The sequence below is a fragment of the Lissotriton helveticus genome, chromosome 6, assembly GCF_964261635.1.
Source record: "Lissotriton helveticus chromosome 6, aLisHel1.1, whole genome shotgun sequence".
Classification (NCBI taxonomy): Eukaryota; Metazoa; Chordata; class Amphibia; order Caudata; family Salamandridae; genus Lissotriton; species Lissotriton helveticus.
In genome coordinates, this window is record NC_136067.1 from 2,066,900,766 (window position 1) to 2,066,927,010 (window position 26,245).

Here is a 26,245-nt window from a genome sequence, read left to right on the forward strand (position 1 = left end):
CAGTTCTTCTGCATCCTACTCTCACCCTCTGTTTCATTGTGTAGCTATTCTGCCTCCTACTCTCACCCTCTGTTTCATTGTGCAGCTATTTTTCATCCTCTCTCACCCTCTGTTTCATTATGTAGCTATTCTGCATCCTACTCTCACCCTGCTTCATTGTGCAGCTATTCTGCATCCTACTCTCACACTCTGTTCATTGTGTAGCTATTCTGCATCCTACTCTCACCCTCTCTTTCATTATGTAGCTCTTCTGCATCCTACTTTCACCCTCTGTTTCATTGTGTAGCTATTCAGCATCCTACTCTCACCCTCTGTTTCATTGTGCAGTTCTTCTGCATCCTACTCTCACCCTCTGTTTCATTGTGTAGCTATTCTGCATTCTAATCTGACCCTCTGTTTAATTGTGTTGCAATTCTGCATCCTACTCTCACCCTCCGTTTCTTTGTGTAGCTATTCTGCCTCCTACTCTCACCCTCTGTTTCATTGTGCAGCTATTTTTCATCCTCTCTCACCCTCTTTTTCATTATGTAGCTATTCTGCATCCTACTCTCACCCTGCTTCATTGTGCAGCTATTCTGCATCCTACTCTCACACTCTGTTCATTGTGTAGCTATTCTGCATCCTACTCTCACCCTCTCTTTCATTGTGTAGCTCTTCTGCATCCTACTCTCACCCTCTCTTTCATTGTGTAGCTCTTCTGCATCCTACTCTCACCCTCTGTTTCATTGTGTAGCTATTCTGCATCCTACTCTCACCCTCCGTTTCATTGTGCAGTTATTCTGCATCCTACTCTCACCCTGTTTCATTGTGCAGTTCTTCTGCATTCTAATCTCACCCTCTGTTTCATTGTGTTGCTATTCTGCATCCTACTCTCACACTCTGTTCATTGTGTAGCTATTCTGCATCCTACTCTCACACTCTGTTCATTGTGTAGCTATTCTGCATCCTACTCTCACACTCTCTTTCATTATGTAACTCTTCTGCATCCTACTCTCACCCTGTTTCATTGTGTAGCTATTCTGCATCCTACTCTCACCCTGTTTCATTGTGTTGCTATTCTGCATCCTACTCTCACCCTCCGTTTCTTTGTGTAGCTATTCTGCCTCCTACTCTCACCCTCTGTTTCATTGTGCAGCTATTTTTCATCCTCTCTCACCCTCTGTTTCATTGTGCAGCTATTCTGCATCCTACTCTCACACTCTGTTCATTGTGTAGCTATTCTGCATCCTACTCTCACCCTATCTTTCATTGTGTAGCTATTCAGCATCCTACTCTCACCCTCTGTTTCATTGTGCAGTTCTTCTGCATCCTACTCTCACCCTCTGTTTCATTGTGCAGTTATTCTGCATCCTACTCTCACCCTGTTTCATTGTGTAGCTATTCTGCATCCTACTCTCACCCTGTTTCATTGTGCAGTTCTTCTGCATCCTACTCTCACCCTGTTTCATTGTGCAGTTATTCTGCATCCTACTCTCACCCTGTTTCATTGTGTAGCTATTCTGCATCCTACTCTCACCCTGTTTCATTGTGCAGTTCTTCTGCATCCTACTCTCACCCTGTTTCATTGTGCAGTTATTCTGCATCCTACTCTCACCCTCTGTTTCATTATGTAGCTATTCAGCATCCTACTCTCACCCTCTGTTTCATTGTGCAGCTCTTCTGCATCCTACTCTCACCCTCTGTTTCATTGTGTAGCTATTCTGCATCCTACTCTCACCCTCCGTTTCATGGTGCAGTTATTCTGCCTCCTACTCACACCCTCTGTTTCATTGTGTAGCTATTCTGCATCCTACTCTCACCCTCCGTTTCATGGTGCAGTTATTCTGCATCCTACTCACACCCTCTGTTTCATTGTGTAGCTATTCTGCATCCTACTCTCACCTTGTTTCATTGTGTAGCTATTCTGCATCCTACTCTCACCCTGTTTCATTGTGTAGCTATTCTGCATCTTACTCTCACCCTCCGTTTCATTGTGCAGTTCTTCTGCATCCTACTCTCACCCTTCGTTTCATTGTGCAGTTATTCTGCATCCTACTCTCACCCTGTTTCATTGTGTAGCTATTCTGCATCCTACTCTCACCCTCTGTTTCATTGTGTAGCTATTCTGCATCCTACTCTCACCCTGTTTCATTGTGTATCTATTCTGCATCCTACTCTCACACTCTGTTTCATTGTGCAGTTATTCTGCATCCTACTCTCACCCAGTTTCATTGTGTAGCTATTCTGCATCCTACTCTCACACTCTGTTTCATTGTGCAGTTATTCTGCATCCTACTCTCACCCAGTTTCATTGTGTAGCTATTCTGCATCCTACTCCCACCCTCTGTTTCATTGTGTAGCTATTCTGCATCCTACTCTCACCCAGTTTCATTGTGTAGCTATTCTGCATCCTACTCTCACCCTCTGTTTCATTGTGTAGCTATTCTGCATCCTACTCTCACCCTTCGTTTCATTGTGCAGTTATTCTGCATCCTACTCTCACCCTGTTTCATTGTGTAGCTATTCTGCATCCTACTCTCACCCTCTGTTTCATTGTGTAGCTATTCTGCATCCTACTCTCACCCTGTTTCATTGTGTATCTATTCTGCATCCTACTCTCACACTCTGTTTCATTGTGCAGTTATTCTGTATCCTACTCTCACCCAGTTTCATTGTGTAGCTATTCTGCATCCTACTCTCACCCTCTGTTTCATTGTGTAGCTATTCTGCATCCTACTCTCACCCTCTGTTTCATTGTGCAGTTATTCTGCATCCTACTCTCACCCTCTGTTTCATTGTGTAGCTATTCTGCATCCTACTCTCACCCTCTGTTTCATTGTGAAGTTATTCTGCATCCTACTCTCACCCAGTTTCATTGTGTAGCTATTCTGCATCCTACTCTCACCCTCTGTTTCATTGTGTAGCTATTCTGCATCCTACTCTCACCCTCTGTTTCATTGTGCAGTTATTCTGCATCCTACTCTCACCCTCTGTTTCATTGTGCAGTTATTCTGCATCCTACTCTCACCCAGTTTCATTGTGTAGCTATTCTGCATCCTACTCTCACCCTCTGTTTCATTGTGCAGTTATTCTGCATCCTACTCTCACCCAGTTTCATTGTGTAGCTATTCTGCATCCTACTCTCACCCTCTGTTTCATTGTGTAGCTATTCTGCATCCTACTCTCACCCTGTTTCATTGTGTATCTATTCTGCATCCTACTCTCACCCTCTCTTTCATTGTGTAGCTCTTCTGCATCCTACTCTCACCCTCTGTTTCATTGTGTATCTATTCTGCATCCTACTCTCACACTCTGTTTCATTGTGCAGTTATTCTGCATCCTACTCTCACCCAGTTTCATTGTGTAGCTATTCTGCATCCTACTCTCACCCTCTGTTTCATTGTGTAGCTATTCTGCATCCTACTCTCACCCTCTGTTTCATTGTGCAGTTATTCTGCATCCTTCTCTCACACTCTGTTTCATTGTGTAGCTATTCTGCATCCTACTCTCACCCTCTGTTTCATTGTGCAGTTATTCTGCATCCTTCTCTCACACTCTGTTTCATTGTGTAGCTATTCTGCATCCTACTCTTACCCTCCGTTTCATTGTGCAGTTATTCTGCATCCTTCTCTCACACTCTGTTTCATTGTGTAGCTATTCTGCATCCTACTCTTACCCTCCGTTTCATTGTGCAGTTATTCTGCATCCTACTCTCACACTCTGTTTCAAATTTGAATTCAAAAACTTTATTCGGTTTCTGAGTATAAAACCATAAAAGTATACAGTAAATATTAAAAACATTATGGTCACAGGATAAATTAAAAGAAAAACAACCCATGTCGATATTCACATACTAATATACATTCCTTGTGCTAATTCCCCATAGCGATTATAAATTTAGCAGCATGAATCATTTCTCGGTGGCCGACATAGGCCCACAAGGCGGTCTTAAGGTCCTTGCTATTCGTGTGGCTTCCGGCCCTCCCTGGTTTCTAATCAATGCAGCAGCGATACTGAGGCTATCAAATTCATATTACGCAGTCAGACTAGTATGTCACTGAGTGCTCTAATTACTCATATATTAGGGCTTTTAGGTATGCTTGGGTTTTCCTTTTTCCCATAGCCATTGTAATGAATGTTATGACAGATGAGCAAATATTGCTATTTTCCAGGGCACACAAATAGTTAAAAGCATCCTGATAGTAACAATATGTGTCCTTTTCAAAAATGGGGCCTAAAAACCATTTCCTAAGGTCCTTCTGAAAGCTACAACATAAAAGTGCATTGTGCATTGTCGTTACTTGCCATCACATGGCTATTTTGGACGTTTTTTAGTCCATGTCCCACTTTTTGGTAAAACAAATTGTACATGCAATATACCTGAACGTAATCTGGTTAAAAAAAATCTTTGCTGGCTGTGTTTAACAATTGTCAAATATGTTGGTTGGCCTTCAGGTACATATTGTAAGAAATAACTAACTATTGTGTATTTCTTACTTTCCGGTAGTTCTCTCTCAATTTCTCTTTGTCCCCTAAGTGTGGCCCTCACCTCTGTTTTGGAGTAAATAAGGGTTTTAACAGTATCGTTCTCTCCTATAGCAGGGTCCATGTTTCTTAAGCAAGCATCTAAATAAGATAGCCATTTGATTTTCTTCCAGGCATTTAGCTTGAGACAATCTAAAATTATCTCCTTTGTAAATTGAGTCCCTGTTTTACTCCATATATTGTACCACAGAATGATGGGCCTAATATGTAACTCATCCTCTGCAAAGGGGGCTGCCAACTCTTTATGTAATATGTATGATGAACTTGATTTCAGGACTGCCAATAAACGAGTCAGGAACAGGTTTTCTAGTGTCTGCAACTTTGCCCAATTTGTGTAACTCCATAAGGTAGCAGCATAGCCAGCACTTGGTAAATAAACATTTGGTTTTATACAGCATCAGCATTTCTCTAGGTTGGTTTTCGGCCTATTGTTCTAGAAAACCTAAAAACTGATTCTGCTCTTAAAAATTTCATTTTTAATGTATTTAATTGACTTTCTCAAGAGCCCCATGCATTAAAATGGTCACCCAAGTATGTAAATGTTTGTGACTCCTCCAACCTCCCCCCCTTAATAGGATGTATTCTCTTTTTTGCTCTACTTTTTCCAGCTATGGTAACGGTTTTCTACAGATTAACCTTCTTGCCTATATTATTCATTAAATTAACATAATTATCTATCAGAAGCTGCAGCCCATTTGTTGTTCTAGATAAAAAGGACTCCATCATCTGCATATAATAAAATGGGAACACGGCGAAAACCGACCATGGGAACATCAGCTTGAATTTTTTGTTGGTATTCGTCAACCCCATTTATGTAGAGTGAAAAAAGCAGGGGGGCAAGGATACATCCCTGCCTAATATCACAGGTGACCCCAAAGCTATCTGTACACTCCCCATTTGGGCCGTATCGCACCTGGGCAGTAAGGAGAGAATATGATTGGGACAGGTAGTTGATGATACACCGAAGGGGTCCCAGATCCGCAAGTGTTTCCCAAAGTTTGTTATGGTTTACCAGATCGAACGCACCACTCAGATCCGCAGATCATAGATGCACTTGTCCTGTATTTTCCCAACTACGTATGTGTTATTACAATGTGTTATTAAAATTCAGTACTACAGAATCTCCACGAGTTACTTCTTTAGAATTGCCTACCCAGGAAATTCTCCTTGCCATAATTAAGTGGTCATAAACAGATGGTGGAAGTCTTACAGACTTTATTAGCCAATGTCTTGCTTTGATTATCAGTTGGGTAGTTCTTTCTTGTTGGACTGAGGCGAGGGTTGGGACAGTTACCAAGATTAGCATGTAGGGACATGCAGCAGGTGGTAGACTTAAAAACCCTCGACTAACATGCCCCCTTTATTTAGATTCCTTGTGTTAAACCTTTCATGAGAACTATGAGGATCGGTAGGAGCTAGTAACCTCTCCCCAAGTGGACCCCTCATACAACTTTCACCCGCCCGGGATCTCCAGTTCCATTCTCTGTGTCTCCTCTTCTCTCCCTTTTGTTGGACTCGTACACTGTCTTTGGTTTCGGCCCAATGGCCTTCTGATTTCTTTAACAGAGTTTGTAAGTCTAGTATTGTGTTTTCTTACAGAATGCAGGGTAATAGTACGTGTACCGCTAGATGGTTGCACAGGGTTATATCTTTAGTTGTAAACAACCCACTAATCACTGCTTTGTCATCCAATAGGGTTTTTAACATCCCTTCTATTGCTGTTAGGCGTGACAGTATGGGCTGTTGCGGGGCTGTTACTTCTCCTCCATAGTGACCTCAAAAGATCACTGTGTCATTTCAGCTGGGACATTTAGCTGGGGTGTGTGGTCTGTATGGTCTGTGACATTTGGGGTTGCGTTTTATTTCCTTGGGTTTTTCAGTTTATTAGGTGTACTACGTTTTTGAGGCTCTCTTTTCCTTTCTGATAGTATTTTCCTCTAAATTGTAGTTGGGGGTACAGGGCTAGGGGGTGGTGACGGAAAGGACGTTACTAAAGGATCTTGATGATGTGTTCTGAGTGTGTAAAACTTATGTGTCCCCCCTATTCCAAACTTTAGGAACAAACACCCTCAACTATATGCTACTTGTGTGGTAGTTAACCATTAACTTAGATGACATTGACTGTGTCTCCTGCCACAGTTTCCCACTTATATGTACGTGTCAGGGTATTAGAACCTTCAAGGCCCTAGAGAAATCTTTTAAGTACTAATCTAGGTTCCCCATTCCTTACAACTTATCTATTCACCTTAAACCATTATTTGTCCAGCTCTCCCTATTATTTCACCCCCATGGAGAGACACCTTGCATTTAAAGTTGAAGTCGGTCTCCGGTATGAGATGTATGCTTTGTAGCAAGAGATTGTCACTTGTTAGGATCTTGCAGTTGCCGTTGGCTGTGTCACTGATTGTTCTTTCCTTGCTCGCTGGAAGATACTGTTTACGCTATCCCATCATCTGCATTATCCCGGTGTGGCAGCCCCAGGATATCTAGCTTGTCCTCCAAGGTCGTCACATGCTGTTTCTTATTGTTGTAAGCGAAGGCCAGACCAAAGGGATATGTTGAATGGTCTTGGTGCAGTTTTTCTGTTACCGGTCTGAATTGTTGGCGCCTTTGAAGGGTTGCTTGTGCCTAGTTCTGATATACTGTGCATGTGAATCCCTGAAAAGAATTTGCATCTTTTCTCCGGTACGCCAGCAATATCGCTTCCTTCACTTTATATGAGTGTAGCTTGACCAGGACATCTTGTGTACGTCGTCGCTCTACGGGTGTTGCTTGCCCCACCCTGTGGTATCTCTACTTTAATGTTCATGGATTCTTTCCCCGTAACTTCTCCAAACAGGCGAACTAAAATGTTTCCAGATCTGGACCTTCTGCCTCCTCCTCAAAGTCCTGAATTCGTATATTGTCCCATCTGGACTTGTTTTCAAGATCTTAATTTTTCAATAACTCCGTGTGGAGTTCATTTCGGAGGTCTTTTACTGATGCTGTAGTTCCTGCTGTTTGAATATTTTCTTTGTTGGCATATGTGCTGCCCCTAGGCCCCATGCTGTTTCTTAGTGAGGGGGATTCTCTTGATGAGAGCTGGTGCTGGCGATAATGGTGTAAGGACTGTTTCCTAGCCCTGTAGCTCATGGACCCGTACCATACCTGGATCAGGTGTCAGGGTGTCTGGTCTGCCCCTTTTTTTGATACGGTCAGGAGAGCTGGACCTGCTCACTCAATGTGGCGTTCCTTCTTAGCCAGGGTCACACCCACCCTGGGTATGTGATGTACCTTTTTATAGGCCACTCATAGGTTTGACACCTAACCCAATCAAGTGAGCACCCTATCCTGACATGTGCGGGAAGGGCATGCACACTGTCCAACTGCAGTACAGTGGGAAAGTCCCCAGAGTCCTAAGGTCAGGAAAAGAGAGTTGGCAAAAACCATGAGAATAAAAAGCTAAATGATTTAGGGGAATCCCCCTAAGTAGGGCCATGTCCAACACCCTCTGTTTCATTGCTGTGGTATTCTTCATTAGCTCTCACACTCTGTTTGATTGTCCACTTATTCTACATCCACTCACTTCCCCTCTTTCAGTGTCCAGCTGTTCTACATCTGCAGTCACCCTGCAGTTTCAGAGTGTAGGTATGGTAAGTGTGCTTTCACAATTTATTTTGGTGTGCAGCTTTGCTACCCATGGTCTTTGGTCATGAGGGCTGTGACCACACCGCTGTCTACGGCCCACCATAGAGATGTCAAGCACACTCCTAATCCATCAAGGAAATAGTTTGGAAATCCCACTGACAAATGTATAAAAATCAAAAAAATCTCCATCCCACAGCAGTGTATGTTTTTCAGTGTTACACTCATACATAACACTCACTAAAAAAATCTCCATCCCACAGCAGTGTGTGTTTACCAGTGTTACACTCTTACATAAAACTCACTCAAATAATTAGCCATGTAGTTTGTTCTGTTTTATTACCTGTTTCCTCCACTTTACAGCAAAGACATTTGGATGTCCAAAAAAGGATGCAGCTTGTAAAACGACTTCGTATCTGATGTGTGAGGATGAAAACGACTGTTGGGGATTCAATCGTTGCTGTGACTCACAGTGCACATTACCTTGTGAAGACCCTGTGATAGGTAGGATATTGACTTTCCTTTGCGAGTAAGATGATGATGTAAATTGAAACCTTTGAACATGCTGTGCACTGCTCACCCTTCAATCATCACACTCTTTTGTTCGGGTCCTAGGAGCAAGGAAAAGCTCCCTGGCCAGCTCTAGAGTGACGCTCTGGTCACATATAGTGGTACAAAAGGGGGTGGTGATGGACGGAGCATCTGAACCAATCAAACACTCACACCCAGTCAACAGATCTGGGTTTAATCCATCACCGTTCTTTAGCCCACTCTGCCACCCCAGTTCAGACATGCCCATATGCAAATCAGTCTGACCCTGTGCCTCATGGGAAGAGTCCAGCCCGAACTGCCAAGCCATGCCTTCCCTGGACCGGAAACAAGCTTCCGAGTACCGGTTTCTGGCATTTCAGCCCCTTTCGTATCGCTCTGGTCACATATAGATCACAGAAATATGTCGGTTTGGAAGGTTTTTCTAGATGGCTGCTGAGCCGGGGCCAAAAACCCAGGTGCCCCCTTGCAAAAGCAGGTCATTTTGTGTAGGGTAATTTTGTTGTCTCCACAATATGTTTTGGGCCCTTGCCTGTCTCAGGTACTTGACCCACCCACAAGAGTGAGGTATAATTTATTTCAGAAGACCTGAGGGAAGGCTGGGCCGTAGGAAATTTGTGTCGGCCCAGTCGTGCCACAACTTTCCCACACAGAAATATAAGAAAAAGTTATTTTTTTCAGCTAAATTTGAGGTTTGCTGAGGATTCTGTGTAGCAAAATGTTGGAGGAATTATGCAAGCCATACCTCACTGGACTCCCCAGGGTGTGTAGTTTTCAGAAATATGTGGGTTTGGTAGGTTTCCCTAGATGGCCGAGAGCCAGGGCCAAAGAAACAGGTGCCTCCCTTGCAAAACCAGGTAGTTTTATGAGAGGAATTTTGATATCTCCACGGTATGATTTGGGCCCTTTTCTGTTGCAGCCACTTTTCTGTTATGCCTACCAACATAAGGGAAGTACCATTTTTATTGGGAGACATGGGGGAGTGCTAGGTGGTAGGAAATTTGTGTCAGCCCAGTGATCCCACAACATTCCCACACCGAAAATGAAGGAAAATGTGATGTTTTTTCAGCTAAATTGGAGATTTGCAGGAGATTTGGGGGAGGGAATTGTTGGAGCCTCCACACAAGCCATACCTCACTGGACTCCCCAGGGTGTCTAGTTTTCTGAAATGTGTGGGTTTGGTAAGTTTCCCTAGATGGCTGCTAAGCCCAAGGCTAATAACTCAGGTGCCCCCCCTTGCAAAACAAGGTTGTTTTGTGATAGGTCATTTTGATGTCTCCACAATACGTTTTAGGCCCTTGCCTGTCGCGGGTACTTGACCCACCCACATGAGTGAGGTACCATTTTTATCGGGGCGGGTACTTGACCCACCCACATGAGTGAGGAACCATTTCTATCGGGAGACTTTGGAGAATGCGTTGTGGGTGGAAGTTTGTGGTCCCACACATATTCCAGAATTTTCCATCAGAAATGTTGGGGAAATGTTTGTTTTTTTTGTTTTTGTTTTTGTTAAACGAAATTTGAGGTTTTTCAAGGGATTCTGGGTAACAGAATCTGGTGAAAGACACACAAGTCACCCCATCCTGGATTTCCCTGGGTGTCTACTTTTCAAAAATGTATAGGTTTGCAAGGTTTCCCTTGGTGCCGGCAGAGCTGGTGTTCACAATCTGCAGCTAGGCACTTTGCAAAAAAAAGGTCCGTTTTCACTGTAAAAATGTGGAGTGTCCACGTTGTGTTTAGGGCCGTTTCCTGTCGTGGGCACTAGGTCAACCCACACAAGTGAGGTACTATTTTTATTGAAAGACCTTGGAGAATGCGGCGTGAGTGGAATTTTGTGGATCCACGTGGATTCCAGAACTTTCTATAACAGAAATGTGAGGAAAATATATTTTTTTACAAAGTTAGAGGTTTGCAAAGGATTTTGTGTAACAGAACCTGGTGAGAGCCAGCCACAGAAGTCACCCCATCCTAAATTCTCCTGGGTGCCTAGTCTTAAAAAATGTATATGTTTGCTAAGGGTTTTCTTGGTCCCGGCAGAGCTAGGGTTCAAAATCTACAGCCAGACACTTTGCAAAAAAAAGGTCAGTTTTCACTGTAAAAAAGTGGTGTGTCCACGCTGCGGTTTGCACTAGGTCTACCCACGCAAGTGAGGTAATATACTATTTCTATTGGAAGACTTTAGAGAAAGCAGGGAGGGTGGAATTTTGTGGATACGTGCTGATTCCAGAACTTTCCATCACAGAAATGTGAGGAAAATTAGGTTTTTGTTTACAAGGTTTGAGGTTTGCAAGGGATTCTGTGTAATAGAACCTAGTGAGGGCCACACAAGTCACCCCATCCTGGATTCCCCTTGGTGTCTAGTTTTCATAAATATGCAGGTTTGCTATGTTTCCCTAGGTGCCGGCTGGCACATTGTGAATAAAAAGGTAGTGCCTAATGGGCTTTCTGTCGCACTGGGAGAGGGGAAATCGGGAGCTATTGCCCTTATATACCTGAAAGGGGGGCAGGAAGACTGTGGCTATTGTTTTAGGGGGTGGGTGACTTGGGATGCTCATTCTGGGCAGCCCCTATGTATAAAAAATCCAGCATAATCACTGGCGCCTGATGGGCTCTCTGCCTCCCGGGGGCATATCGGGGGCTACTGCCCCATCTGCCTCCTAGAGGGGGTAGTCTGTGGCATCTTTTTTGGTTGGGCCATACACCGGACCGAAAAAAATCCCCTGCGGATAGTGGGCTTTCTGCCCTCCGCGAGGGCAGATAATGGGCTATTGCCCCATCTACCTCTAGGGGGGGCAGGAAGACTGTAGCATTTGTTTGGGGGGTGAGGGCTGTGACATGCCCATTCTGGGAAGCTCCCACCCCGAGCTTTGGAATAAAATAATCCCTGGCCGCTAGTGGGATTTTTGCCTCCTCGGTGGGGAGGGGGGCAGATGGGGCTATTGCCCCATCTGCCTCCCGGGGGACTGTAAGACTGCAGCATTTTTTGAGGGGGGTGGGGGCATTGACATGCCCATTCTAGGCAGCCACCTCCCCTAAGTATATATAAAAAATCCCTGGCTCTTAGTGGGCTTTTTGACCCCCCCCCCGGGGGCAGATCAGGGGCTATTGCCCCTATCTGCCTCCTGGGGGGGCAGAAAGTCTTCGTTTTTCCTCGGGGGTGGTAGAGTGGGGACATTTGCATGCCCCTTCTGGGCAGCCCCCACCCTGGGCCTATAAAAAAAGAATCCCTGGTGTCTAGGGTGCTTTTGCCCCCCTGTGAGGCAGAAGGACTGGAATTGTGTGGGGGGAAGGGAGGGGGCATTGGCATTCCCATATTGAGCAGCCCCCACCCCTAAATTTTACGGGGGGGAAACCACTGGTGTCTAGTGGGCTTTCAGCCCCCCGAGAGGCAGAAAGACTGTATTCTCCCTAAATAATATGTGGGAGCAAAAGCCCTTGCCCAAGGGGCTGCTCCCCCACCCTGGTGCCAAGTGGGTGGATCCCTGCTTGGGGATTGCCCTCCTGGGGTGATCCCCAAGCAGGGATCCACTAGAGTGAGGTACCATTGGAAAGGTGAGATTCTTCCCTTTTCAACGATACTCCTCCAGACCAGATGTGCTCAGGGGGCTGAGATAGCCCCCAGAGCATGTGGAAAGTGAAACTGGTAAGAGCCTCTTGGCAGTTTCGGTTTCACAGGAATGACGTCAGCGCTACGTGCGCGCTGATCGTCTTTTCAGGGAAACCAAAGAAACAGCCTTGCGAGCTGGGGAAGGTGTGAAAGAGATAGGGAATTACCTCTGGTGCCCGCACCAGAGGGATTCTCTGCGCACATGAGCACTGGTGCATCGGACATTTACCGGCCGTCTGATGCACCGAAGGGGTAAACTCATAAGAACCACATTCTCTGAATACGCGAGGTGCAATATAGATAGCACTCCCATCTTCACTGGGTGGGAATTGATCTCATTAAGCCTTTGGGATAAGTCAGACATAAACAGGTTGAAGAGATGTGGAGCGAGAACACATCCTTGTTTCAAGCCCTTGGTGGTGTAAACTTTTCTCGGGACTCTGGAGCCGTCACTAAGTTTCACTCTTAGCGAGGTTTCAGAGTAGAATAACATTATTCCTTTCAATATTCTTTCTAATATATTCCACTCTCTGAGTTTCTTCCACAAAAGTTGCAGGTCCATGCTGTCAAAGCAGGTTTTAGGTCTATAATACAAGGATAGAGGTTTTTTTTTTTTTTGCTTGTGTTTCTCGGCAATAAGGGAAAGTGATAGAATGTTGGTTGTTGTTTCTATCCCCTTTTTGAATCCCGACTGATTTATTGGAATCAAGTTAAGTTTGTCCATTCAGGTAATCAGATCAGGTAGAATCAAGGAGGCCTGATACTTTGCCTCTATATCTGGTAATGCAATGAGCCTGTAGTCTGATGGATTACATATTTCCCCCGTTGAATATGGGTGAGATGATTTAGCCTTGACAGCTGGATTGTATTTCATTTAATTCTTCTGTCTCTTCAAAGAGCGCAGCCAGGTGTTGCTCCAAAACTCTGGGTTGTGTTGGAATATGGCTTGAGGAAACCCATTTGTCCTGCAAGCTTCGTCTCTTCTACTTTTTCTAATTATGTAGGGTATTTTGTCTACTAAATTGGGAGGTGAATCTGTTTTGTTTTTGTTTATTTTGGCTGTAGTGTCTCTGTTGCAGTAGTGCTTTGTTAGTGTTCTCGCTGACAACACACAAGCTTGCCGATTGGGGTCCTCTTGTTATTTTTGTGGAAGTTGTACAGAAATTGTATTGTCCTTAAATTTGTTTGATAAGAATTTGACCCAGACAGAATAGTAGAACCTTTGTCATAATTAAATGTATGTTAATTTTCAGGTTTCAAATGTAAGTCAGTGCAAAAGAAAGAACATGTTTAGCAAAATGCCCTCTCATTTACATGAGCAACCCTAAATTTAGAATTGTACAAATAATCACTCTTGCTAAACTTTGGGGCATATTTATGAGAGGGGTTGCAACCCTCTTGCACCACGCAATGTGGTGCGTGCTCGACGCACGCCTGAAAGGCATTTTTTTCAAGGCACGCAAGGCCACCTTGCGTGGCCCTGTGTGACTTGGTAATTCTTGGAAACTCAATTTAGTGCAAATCACTGCTTTGAGTTACTCTGCCCCAGGGAAGCATTGCAAGGGTGTTGCGTGAGTTATCCATGGATTTTGACGCACTCTCACAACAACCCCCTCTGTTTAAGTGTATGTGTGTTATAGAAAAATGTGTGGAGAAAAGAGAAAGTATCTCACGTGCGCACCACCAGAGGAGCTACTGGTAGGTTACCCACGTTTTTGGCATCACCAATAACTTTTTCAAATGAAAAAAAAGAAAAATTTGTGTTCAGTAAAGATAGAAGTGTGAAGAAAAGACAAAGGGGCCGATTCCGATCTCGGTCAGTAGGGCACCGAATCGGGTTCGGCATTAGCAGATCCGATTCGGAGGCTGAATTTCGGTCCGAGTCGTACACGGGTCTGGACGTCAAAGTACGATTCGAACAAGCACGAAATCTCCGACCGAATTGTTTCCGGGTCCAAACCGCTCCACACGACTTGGTCACAAGCTAACGCGAAATGGAGACGTTTCACGACCTAGCTAGTACGATGCTCAATTCGGACAGCCGGATCGAGTCGGAGCGTCCGCCTCGCAATAGTTCCAGGAGTTGGACTTCAGGGGTCCGCGTCGGACCCCCTGTGACCAACAGCCTTACGACTCAGACACAGGGGGAGACCCATGGATCTCCCCAACACAGGCATGTATGGTGCGGATGGCACCGATACGTACCCACTGTAGGGGGCGCACTTCTCCGTGACGTATCCTTTCAGTCAATGGGAGCCCATGTATGCGTCGTACGACCACCTCCTATTGACTTCTATGGGAGTCTGACCAAACCGAGTCCGACCACATACGGCCGCATCATACTTGCTCGGTCGGACTGCAGGAGTCCGGATCGGAAAACACCACAATACGGCTTGGTCAGAGTGCTTTCTGACCCAGATCGGAATCGGCCCCGAACAATCTAGACCCCGTGATAATAAAATTGGGTAGACTCACGCACAACCTTGTCACTTTTATTCCAACTTGTGAGTCTGGGAAAGTTTAAAAACACAGCATGTTGTACTCCACTTCAAGGACGGCACTCCCAAATTTACCAAAAGTGGTAGACGTAGGAATGTGCCAAAATACTACGCCTTCCCAGATGAGGTGTAACAAGGAGAAAAATCGTTATTTCTCCTCTTTACCACATTTTTCTATATGTGCTGCATTCTGTAGCACACATAGAAAAAGGAAAATGCCTCAGGGTATTATTTTTGAGCAGAAAGGTGCCACTTCCGCTACAAAAACAATCCTCTTTACAACGCAGGCACCATAGTGCAAAGGTCTCTGTGTTGGCTAGACAAAAAAGCACCAGCGCAGGGACAAAGGCAGGAATGAACTATATTATCTATAATACAGTGCATTCCTGCCCTTTCCCTGTCACGCAGCACAACTAGGTGACTTGCTGCATTGTGTGACTTTATAATCAATATGCTCCTTAATATGTAGGTTTCCTTCCTGCCCATTCTTCATTCACTAAATTCATCCACATGTATAGATGCTGGGTCGGTGCACAATCAAATGTTCTTTTTGAGTTGCAGCTTAGTTGTTCCACAGAATATCACACATTTTTGGACCACCAACAAACACTTTTGATGTAGCAGAAATGTCATTTTAATTGTAGGGGTACATCATAATCATGTGTAGAACAAGTCCCCATATAATCATCTGTTGTATTAACGTAAAGTGCTAACATTTTGAAATGTATTAACATGTATACGTGGTGTATTTTAGGTCATTGACTGAGCAGCATGGAGAATTAACGTAGAAAATAAATGTAACTAGCAGAAAATGTTAACATGGATAACTCGTATTGTGCAACTGACACTTATACGTATATTGAATATGCTTATTAACTATGTCATTCCACATTTAGATAAGTGTACTAGTTGAATTGCATTAACGTTATGTGATTTTGTAAAGCTTATATAATGATTTCCCTATGTTAGCTGATGTCTTAGGCCCGAATTGCAAGTCCCTGGAAACTCTCACTTTAATAATTAATAGTTGAATTTCATGTGCATTTCAGACTTTGTTCTTTCCCACATTTCCATTGCAGGTAGAGAATACATTCTTTAGGAAAAGCAATACCTTTATTTTAGTAAGCTAACCTAAGAGAGAAGAAGTTACAGTCTTGTGGCTTGTGTTGATAAAGGAGGCCGTTGTGCTTCACATAGGAGAAGGCCTGGGAACCAAGAACACATTGTAACAAGGGAAGCTCACTCGTATTGTAGAAAGTTACCTTCAGAACTGTACCCAGGATGGATGGCGTGATACGAAGTACATTTTGGGATTGCTACCTATGGATAACTTGGTGCCCAGACAAAATATTGAGTTTTTTATTTCGACCTACATTAATATTGAGTTTAAAATTTCGAAGGGAAAGAATATCAACATCAAGAACATCATTTGACCAGAATATCGACCTGAAGGTAAGAAATATTGTTTTTATTAATATTGAAGTTATTAATATCGACAGTAAAAATATTGATGTTAATAATATTGATGTTTTTGTTAGTGTTATGTATTTTAGTATATATTTTATATGTATGTGTGCCACATGTTTTGTTATGTTTTGTATTATTTTTTAATATATATATATATTAATTGCTTAGAAGTTAGTAATTTTTTTTAAAGTAGATTTTGCGTTTTAGTACTGTAGCGGGTTGTGGGTTTATAGGGCAATAGGGTGGGAAGTAATTTAATTATAATAATTTAATTTATAATTTTTAGAAATTATTATTTTTTATTACATTTTGCATTTTAGTTCTGTAGCGTGTTGTGGTTTTAGAGGGGAATAGAGTGGGAAGTAATTTAATTGTAATTAAGTAATTATTAATGTTTATTTATTGGTATTGATAATTAATTGATTGCATATTAATTAATAATTAGTAATGATTAATTGATCATTATATTAATTGTATTAATTTTTTATTGGAGCGGGTTGTGGGTTTATAGGGGAATAGGGTGGAAGTAATTTAATTGTAATTAACTAATTAATCTTTAAAAATGCATTGGTATTGATAATGAATGTATTGTTAATTAATTATTAATTGGCAATACATTTGTATTTATTAATTATTTTAAAAATATATTAATTGTGTTAATTTGGTTTAGGAGCGTGTTGTGTGTTTATATTGGAATAAGGTGGGAAGTTATTTATTGGTATTAATAATTAATGTATTGCTAATTAATTATTAATTGGTAAGTAATGTGTATTAATTATTTATTGGTATTGATATTTAATTTAATTGTTAATTATTAATTGGTAATTAATTTTTATTAATTGATAATTATATGAATTGTGTTAAATTTTATGTGGAGTAGGTTTTGTGTTTATTGGGAATAGGGTGGGAAGTAATTTATTGTTATTAAAATTATTATTAATTTTAATTTATTGGTATTTATAATAAATGTATTGTACATTTAATTAACAATCATTATTTAATTACCAAACATTTTGTTTTAATGATGATATGTTATTTTTAACCCCTATGCTATCCAACCCTTTCCCTACTGTTGCACCCTCTGGAGTGGGAATATTCATTTTTACCCCTACGCTATCGAACACTTTCTCTACTGTTGCACTCTCTGGAATAGGAATAGTAATGTGTACCCTACTCTATCCAACACATTCCCTACTGTTGCACTTTCTGGAGTTAGAATAGCAATTATAACCCTACGCAATCAAAACTTTCCCTACTGTTGCACTCACTAGAGTTAAAATAGTAATTTTTACCCCTACGCTATCCAACACTTTCTCTTCTGTTGTACTCACTGGAGTGAAAATAGTAATTTTAACCCTTTGCAATCCAACACTCTCCCTACCGTTGCACTCTCTGGAGTGCGAATAGTAATGTTTACCCATATGCTATCCAACACTTTGCCTACTGTTGCACTCTCTGGAGTAGGAATAGTCATTTTCACCCCTACGCTATTCAACACTTTCCCTACTGTTGCACTCTTCGGAGTGGAAATAGTCATTGTTTTCCCTACGCTATCCAATATTTTTCTGTATTTTTTTAGTTAATGTTGTGTATAATTTATTTAAAAAAAAATTCAAATATTGTCATTTTTTAATTTGTTAAATATATTTTTTACATTGTTATTAATAATATTTTTGAATGTGTATATATTTATGTATAATTTATCAAATGTGTTTAACAATGTATAAGTTATAAAAATAAATATTTATGAATATTATTAAGTAAGTATATATATTATATTTTATATGTATTTGTTTAAATTATTTTAACATTATGGGGTTGATTCCGATTCCGTAAAATCCCCTATTTTCTCTGTACGAATCGTACGAAAGACCATGCTACGTACAAATCGTATTCGGAACACGCAGTACACGACGTCCGTACGGATTGAAGCAGCTTTTCACGAACCAGCAAGTACGATTTGTTACGACAACACTCCATACGACTCTTTTTCTACTGGAGTTTGAAACGTCTGTAAAAGTATATTTCGTCACGAACCTCGTGTGAAACGGACCCCTCCGGGTACGCGAGTGCACCCCATGATTGCAGGGGTACGGTGCGTAGGGGTATGGTGCGTAGGGGTACGGTGCATTGGGGTACGGTGCATCGGGATACCGTGCATGGGTGTACGGTGCATCGGGGTATGGTGCATAGAGGTACAGAGCATAGGGGTACAATGCGTACCCCCACGATTGCAGGGGTTCGGTGCATATGTGATTGTGTGGCTCTCCATACGAATTACTCATACAACGTTTTCCGTACGAATCGCGTTCTGGTTCCCCGGTCCGGATCATACTTGTCGGGTCGTACAGCAAGTTTACGATTCATACGGTTCACCGTGAGGGTCCGTTTTGTACGGATTCTCCCATGCTTTCCGTACGGTTCGCACACATTCGTACGTATTCTTTTCCTACTGATCGTACTACACGATTCGGACGGATTTGTACGATTCGTACGGAAACGGCTAGGAATACCATTTGTCGTACGGATTACTTTCCCGAATCGGAACTGACCCCTATATGTATCAGTTTTTATTTCTAAACATGTTTTAATATTTTTAACTATGTTTCTTTTAATTATATGTATTATTTACTTTATTTTACATTAGTTTTTAACATTTAAAAAAAGATATTTTTTACAACAATATTTTTGCTATCAATATTTTTTGGGGATATTTTTGTACTTACCATGATGTAGATAGGATGTCGATATTTTTTACTTCAACTTTTTGTCACAATATTTTTGTACCTCGTTATTTCTGTAGTGGATATTTTGTCAGTGATTCGGATAACTCGTTCTTAGAGTAGGCTTTTCTTGCCTTCAGAGAAAGAGCATCTTAGAACAAGCTCTGTCTTTGTAGCTTCATGCTTTTCTACCCATCGTATGATATGGTAGACTACACGTGCTGACACCATCTCCCCTCTTTTTGAAAATGTTTATTTAGGGATGTCACTTTAGAGATAGAGTAGGGAAAGATTTATGCTTTTCACTCATCAACCCTCAATGCAGGAACATTTGGACTCATGCTTCCTGATTTTCTGTGTTCTACTTCTTGATTTAATTTTATTGCTCATTTTGCATCATCTAAACTGGATGAGCAGATTTGTCTTCATGCTAATTCCTATGTTTATCTCTACCCGTATTGAGGTGTCTCCATGTTCAGTTGTTCTTGGCTTTGTAATACATGTGTTAACCTTAAGTAGTTATCCATGGGTTATTGTGTATCCAGGAGAGTTATTTGCTAAATGATTGCTTCTCCAATGATTTTCCTCCCTCTACACTTCCATGCTGCAAACAAAAACATCAGAGTAAGACTCTAGAACAGCCTAGAACTTATGGGCCCGGCCTTTTCCCTATATATCCCTGCAACCAGGTGCAAATGTGTTACATTTGTAAATCACCTATCGGGATAAATAGTTACAGATGAAAATATTGTTACCCATTTTTCTTTTTCCTACTTCTTTTATTTTCTTTTATTTCAGCAATTAGTAGGCAATTTTTAATGAATGTATGGCTTTCTGGGTTCACCCATAGGTTTTGCACCTGTTTCTAGCACAGATTGCAAGTGGATAAAAACCACAAAAATAGGAAAAATCAACCATCACTTAAAAAATTCAAAAACTGCTGTTGAAAAATATATTTTTTTCACAACTCTCCCTGATTGTGAAAGATGGGAAAAGGTGATTCTATGGCACTTAGGGGCAGATGTATCATTGTAGCTGTTCGCAAGTCCTTAGTAGCGATTTTGAGAGAATCGCTATTCAAGACTCGAAAAATGCTATGTAGGTAGCAATTGCAATAATTTTTGAGATTCCTAAATATGCCTTAAATGCGCATCGCGATTCGCAAATAAGGAATTCCTTCCCATTCATTGCTATAGGCCAAGAGGCCCATAGGAATTAATGCGAATAGCATGCCCAATTTGCGAGTACCCAATAGATACTCGCAAATTGCGCATGCAATTTCAAGGGTGCAAGGGTTCCAAAAGGACACCCTGTTGCACCCCTGAAATGTGCATGTGTGCACATGTGCCACATATACATGCCCTAAGGGCATGTATGTGTGCCACATGGCACTTCGAAAAAAAGTGCTTTTTCGAGGAAATTGCAAATTACCCCCAACTTGAAGTTGGTGGTAATTTGCGATTCCTTACAAAAATATCACAATTTGTGATGGCTACTATAATAGCATTTAGGGAATCGCAGATTGTGATTCTCTAAATGCATGCACAAAATAGGGATTCACAAATTTTGCGATTCCTTATTTTACAAGTAGATTTTTCTTTCAGCGTCTACATGGCCTCCCTTGCACAAGTGGCCCGCCACCACAACCTCAACATCATCTCCTACGCCGATGACACCCAGCTCATCCTCTTCCTCACCAAGGACCCACACACCGCCAAAACCAACCTCCACGAGGGAATGAAGGCCGACGGCGACTGGATGAGGAGCAGCCGTCTGAAGCTGAACTCGGACAAGGCAGAGGTCCTCATCCTCGGACCCACCCCCTCAGCCTGGGACGACTCGTGGTGGCCGCACACACTGGGAACAGCACCAACACCCACCGACCATGCACGCAACCTAGGATTCATCCTCGACTCCTCCCTTTCCATGTCTAAGCAGGTCAACGCCGTCTCCTCCTCCTGCTACAACACCCTCCGCATGCTCCGCAGGATCTACAAGTGGATCCCAACCGAAACAAGAAAAATGGTGACAAAGGCCCTCCAGCAGCAGACTGGACTACGGAAACCTACTCTACGCAGGAATCCCAGCCAAACACCTACAACGACTACAACGCATCCAAAACGCATCAGCCCGACTGATCGTCAACGTTCCTCAGCCGCAGCCACATCACCCCCCACCTGAGAGACCTACACTGGCTCCCCGTCGACAAAAGGATCACCTTCAAGCTCCTCACCCACCCACACAAAGCACTCCACAACGCCGGACCAGCCTACCTGAACAGCAGACACAGCTTCCACACCCCGACCCACCAGCTCCGCTCCGCCAGCCTCGCTCTCGCCGCTGTCGCCCGCATCCAACGAATGACCTACGGCAGCAGATCCTTCTCCTACCTCGCCACCAAGACCTGGAACACCCTCCCTACCAACATATGGCAGACCCAAGACCTACTCGCCTTCAGAAGACTCCTCAAGACCTGGCTCTTCGAACAGTAGCAGCTCTCCCACTCCCCTCAGCGCCTTAAGACCCTCACGGATAAGTAGCGCGCTTTACAAGTACTCTGATTGATTGATTGATTTCAGACATTGCGCACAGCTAAATTGAGATCACAAATGCAGAAATACCGCGAATGTCAGCGTTTGCGATCGCAATTTAGATTGATACATCTGGCCCACAGTCTTTTGTTGATTTTTTTAAAAATAGATACGCTTTCTTGCACGTCACCTTTTTCTTTAAAAAAAAGTAATAATACTCCTGTGTTTGACAATTTTTTGGATCCTTCCAGGAGAATTCAATAACCCTGCAGGATATATTTTCTGGTAAATACATTATGAAGGCTTAAGTCTGAGCTGCTGCAAGCATCAAAAAGACTCAGCACTGAGAGATGGGGAAAGTCTGAGCAGTGACCATCTAAAGACAAAAAACAAAATTGATATGACCTGAGAAAATGCATGCAACCATAAATAATTGGCTTTCATCTGAGAGCAGAGCAAATCTCAAAGCAAAGTATTTTTTTCACCCTGGGATCCACAAATTATCAGCAACTTCTAATTTGTATATAAGGGTGCCTAGCATCCCTTAGGACCGTGTATCCACTGTCATGGTCAGTCATGGTCAGTCCTTCATAGTGCAATCTTTAGGATTTTGGAGGCACTGGGCAAGAACTATTTTGGGCCATCTATTAAGAAGAGCTTTGAATTTTATAACACATCTTCTGCTAATTCAAACCCATGACTGCACTTTTTCCTGTTGTTGATTAAGAGCATTTTGAAGCCCACTCTCCTAGACTTCACAGCCTGAGTCGACGTGCTGTCTGACCTATTGAGTGCTCTGTTGCACTCTCCTGATGAAGACCCCACACTAAGGAGTGAACCACCTAGAACTCTTTAGGGGTCAAAACGTTGACTACTACACACTATTCATACAAGCGCAGACGACTGAAATTCATTATTAGTGTCTCTATAGTGCTATGTGTTTATACTAGAATACTTAGCCTGGTATAGGCCAGACAGGTTTTACTATGTAAATCTAATGTATATATGTCCCATTAACTTTCCCCTTTCAATCTCCCTCACTCACTCACTTTGACCTAGAACACCCCCACCCAACCCCATACCAGAGCACCTATGTTGCGTATATAATTATGTTCCGCTTATATGAACAACTGAGTTGTCTATAAGAAGTGATTTATGCCTTGAAAATAAATCGCATTCCCTGCGAAACTTGATATTTTGGTCTTGTGAATGAGGCTAAAGCAGCATGCCACTTGTAATTGTGAATGCTGCGCTCTACAGATGTTTGTTGTTATTGGTATTATTGCTCTGCAGGTAGGCATCTTCTCTGGGAAATGCAGTCCAGCAGTCAGTTTATACTTTTTTTCAGGTGATTACTAACATTCTTTGCATGGTTCTTGCCCAGGATTTCCCCCCTGGTAAGGAAGTCAGTACATGTATATCCTGGAATTGGAGCTCAAGTAGTGCCATCAATCCTTCTGGGTGGATCCAATTACTGGTACATGAGAAATCTGGCACACAGACCTAAATGTCTAGTTTTGGTGGCAGCAATGTGGATTTCTGAGGTCCATCTCTACATCTGGTTTCACGCAGTTCCTTAAATATTTTGTATTAGTCCCAGACTTGCCAGGCCAAAGTCTCTGTTAACTGAAAACTCATCAGGAAGAAAGGTGGAGCCTTGAGCCCCAGTCAGGGAGAGTTACAAAAGAGGTTGAGGAGTCTTACTCAGTTAACACTGTCTGCAGTAACACATTGAAGGAGGAATAAAACAGGAAGGGGCCACTTCTACCCTTCAAAAATGTCACCTACTAGCTCCTTCTTTTACAACAGCCTGGCCCTCTTTAAATAAACTGAGGCATGTCCCTACATTCTATATTCTTGTTTAGAAGGATTTCAACAGCTTCCATCATGTCCACCATTCACACAACTGGGATCAAATGTGATTGCCCTCCGCCCACAATAAAGCATTGCACATGCACTCTGCATACATGTACGCTGCACCCTTCCCAGATCCTGTTGGGGTCTTCACAAATCTAGGACAGAGAGTCATTTACTTGATTTCTGAAATATATGAAGAACAACTGGGAGGGTTCAGAGGCTTGAACACTCTGGAATATTTGTGATGGGGAAGATGCTGAAAGGATATGAAATGTATGTTGTTTGCCAGAAAGTTGGCACACGTTTCTGTTCTAAGAAAAAGAGGGTGCAGCCAAGAGGCAAAGAACAGTGGAAGCAATTAAGGGGTTCATGGTCATTTATTTTTTTAATTTCACACATCACAGAAAGGTAGCAAAGGCAGGTTGGAATTAGAAACATTTCTGAAATGTTTATTTTGTTGAATGAATTTAATATACTTTATGAGGATTTGAAAAGGAACTCAGACCCATATGACAGTCACTTCATTTCACCTCTGTCAAATTTTCTTTCACTTGGACCTCTTGGCCTCATCTTGACTTTTTCATTTCCAGAAAAGAAGGGATTGTGTCCAATGGCTCCCAGCTACCCGACGTGTGCCGACCTCCACAGCCCACCAGAGAATGAATGCAGCACAGACAAGCAATGCCCAGGAGTTGAGAAATGCTGCGAATATGGATGCAAGCTGCAGTGCCTGAACCCAGTACACGGTACTGAACTAGCTATGAAACCAACCATAACATGCTGTGGCTCCAGAGATTTCCATAGGTGATCTAGATTTATCTTTGGGTTGAAGAAATTCAACCATGTTTTGAAAAAGCTACAACAACTTAATTGGCAGCACTTACACAAAATACTTTAATCACTCGAATTGTACTGTGCGGCTAATCACCCGTTCAGGAATCTAGGCACTTAAATTCCAATCCCCTCCGTCATCAATTGCATCCATTAAGTCTTGATTGTGGTCTTTTGGAGAAAAATGTTTATCATATAAAGTCCTGAAAGGCACTTTGACTCTGATTCCCAAGGTATTCCTAAATTAAAATATCCGGGGATAGGGAGGGACCATACCCCAGGTGCTCTCTTGTGGTACAATCTGCTGAAGCTACTACCCCCAGCCTTTGCACAAATTCTTTCAGGCATGGACTATCTTACCCCGACTAATTTACCCCGAGATTTGAGGGATTTCTCTTGAGCCAACTCTCTCTGTATTAGGCCCCATACTTTAGCACGGAATAGTTATTCCTGAGAGTATGTTCACGGTTTAGGAAATCATAAAATAGTATTTCAACCACTATATTTACTTTTTTCCTGCCCCTTACCTATACCTTGATCCTTTAGTATCTCTTCCCAGGTCTATTCCCTTGTATATCTGCCTGTACCCTGGTACCTCTCCTGTTACCTATACTGTAGTATCCTTAGCATTTCAAATAAGCCAGTACTCCTCCTTCTATATATACTTGTTTATATTTCCTCTACTTTAGTACATTTACCCAAGCTTTTACCCTACTACAACTTCCTATACCTTGACATCTCTTCATACCTATGCCCACACTCTAGCGCATCTAATCGTGCCTCCAGCCTATTCCATCTGCCATGACCACATCCCTAGTATCTCTAGCCCTAAATATACCATAGTTCAGTAACCTCTGCCACATCCTAGTACCACTACCGCTGGCTAAACCCAAGCACCTCTTTCCCTAACCAAGAACCTCTACAATTATTGATACCTCAAGCCGCACCTATATAATTTTTCTTGTATACCACATATTAGTATAGGGTCTCAATCCCAACTCCATCCTATTTGCTTTACATTACTCCTGCTCCTTTTCTCCTCAGTGGTTTTCTCTTGCCCTATTCTCTTAAGCCCCTTGTTCCCTTTACTTTTACTTTTTTGTTGTATATCTTCACATTTTCTTCAAGTAAATGAGTTTTCTTCTTTATAAAAGTACCACAACAGAGTTTCACAAGCATGGAGTAGTCAGGCTGATGTTCTTCATTTTGCATCTTTTATGAACAAGAGGTATAGACACTAACAGGACGTGACTGAAGCTTACAGTAGGACCATGGGAGTTCAGGGCACCATTTAACATTACATGTACCTGGTTGACTTACTGAAATGTCAGAGGAAGCAGGAGTGACATGCCATACCTTAGAAATACAATCAGATCACAGTGTGCACCCCTTAATTCAACATACGCCCTCACAGACTCTGTTTGGCTGCTAAGGGACTCTGAGAAGCAGTGGCGGCTGGCATGTACCAAGGGTGGTGTGAGGGTGAAAAAAATAAAAATATGCAAAGTCCTTCTCCTTCAGTCTTCTGTCAAGGCAGGGAACTTGGGACCCAGCCAACTCCCCTAACCAATCCTGGCGCTTTTCCTACCAGCATGAGAGCAGTGCCAGGATTGGAGGAAGCAGCCTCACTCAGAGCTCTCAAGACTCCTGTAGGGCTTCTATTTCTCTAACCCAGCTAGGTTAGAGAAGTTTAAAATGTGCATGTCTGGCTGGCCATCGCAAGACGGCCACCAAAGAGACATGCGCATCTTAAACTTTAGTGCACAGCTCCTTGCTGCCACTTGGCAGCACTGGTCCCGCCCTGTCCTGTCACTCAGTTCAGGATGGGCTGGTTACTGAAAAATAAAATGGTAATAAATAAACTTTAATACCATTTTATTTTTCCGCTCTGGCCTGGGGCTTTGCTTTGTGGGGTAATGCTCCTCCGCTCAAATGGAAGCTGTCCCTTCTGAGAAGGACAACAGTGGAAACTAAAGAATAGATAGCAAGGACAGTGCAAGGGGTAGCAAAAGAGGAAAGCCTGGCAGAGCAGGT

General features: G+C 42.5%; 1 protein-coding gene across 3 annotated transcripts in view; it reads left to right on the plus strand.

The window, feature by feature from the left end:
- Positions 1-26,245, plus strand: part of LOC144764009 (uncharacterized) — a 147,359-nt gene that overhangs the window by 22,337 nt on the left and 98,777 nt on the right. For all 3 annotated transcript variants that reach the window (XM_078650141.1, XM_078650139.1, XM_078650140.1), the window contains exons 4-5: positions 8,512-8,652; positions 23,971-24,126. In XM_078650141.1, coding sequence (XP_078506267.1) covers positions 8,512-8,652; positions 23,971-24,126 — 297 coding nt within the window. The remainder of the gene's footprint in view (positions 1-8,511; positions 8,653-23,970; positions 24,127-26,245) is intronic.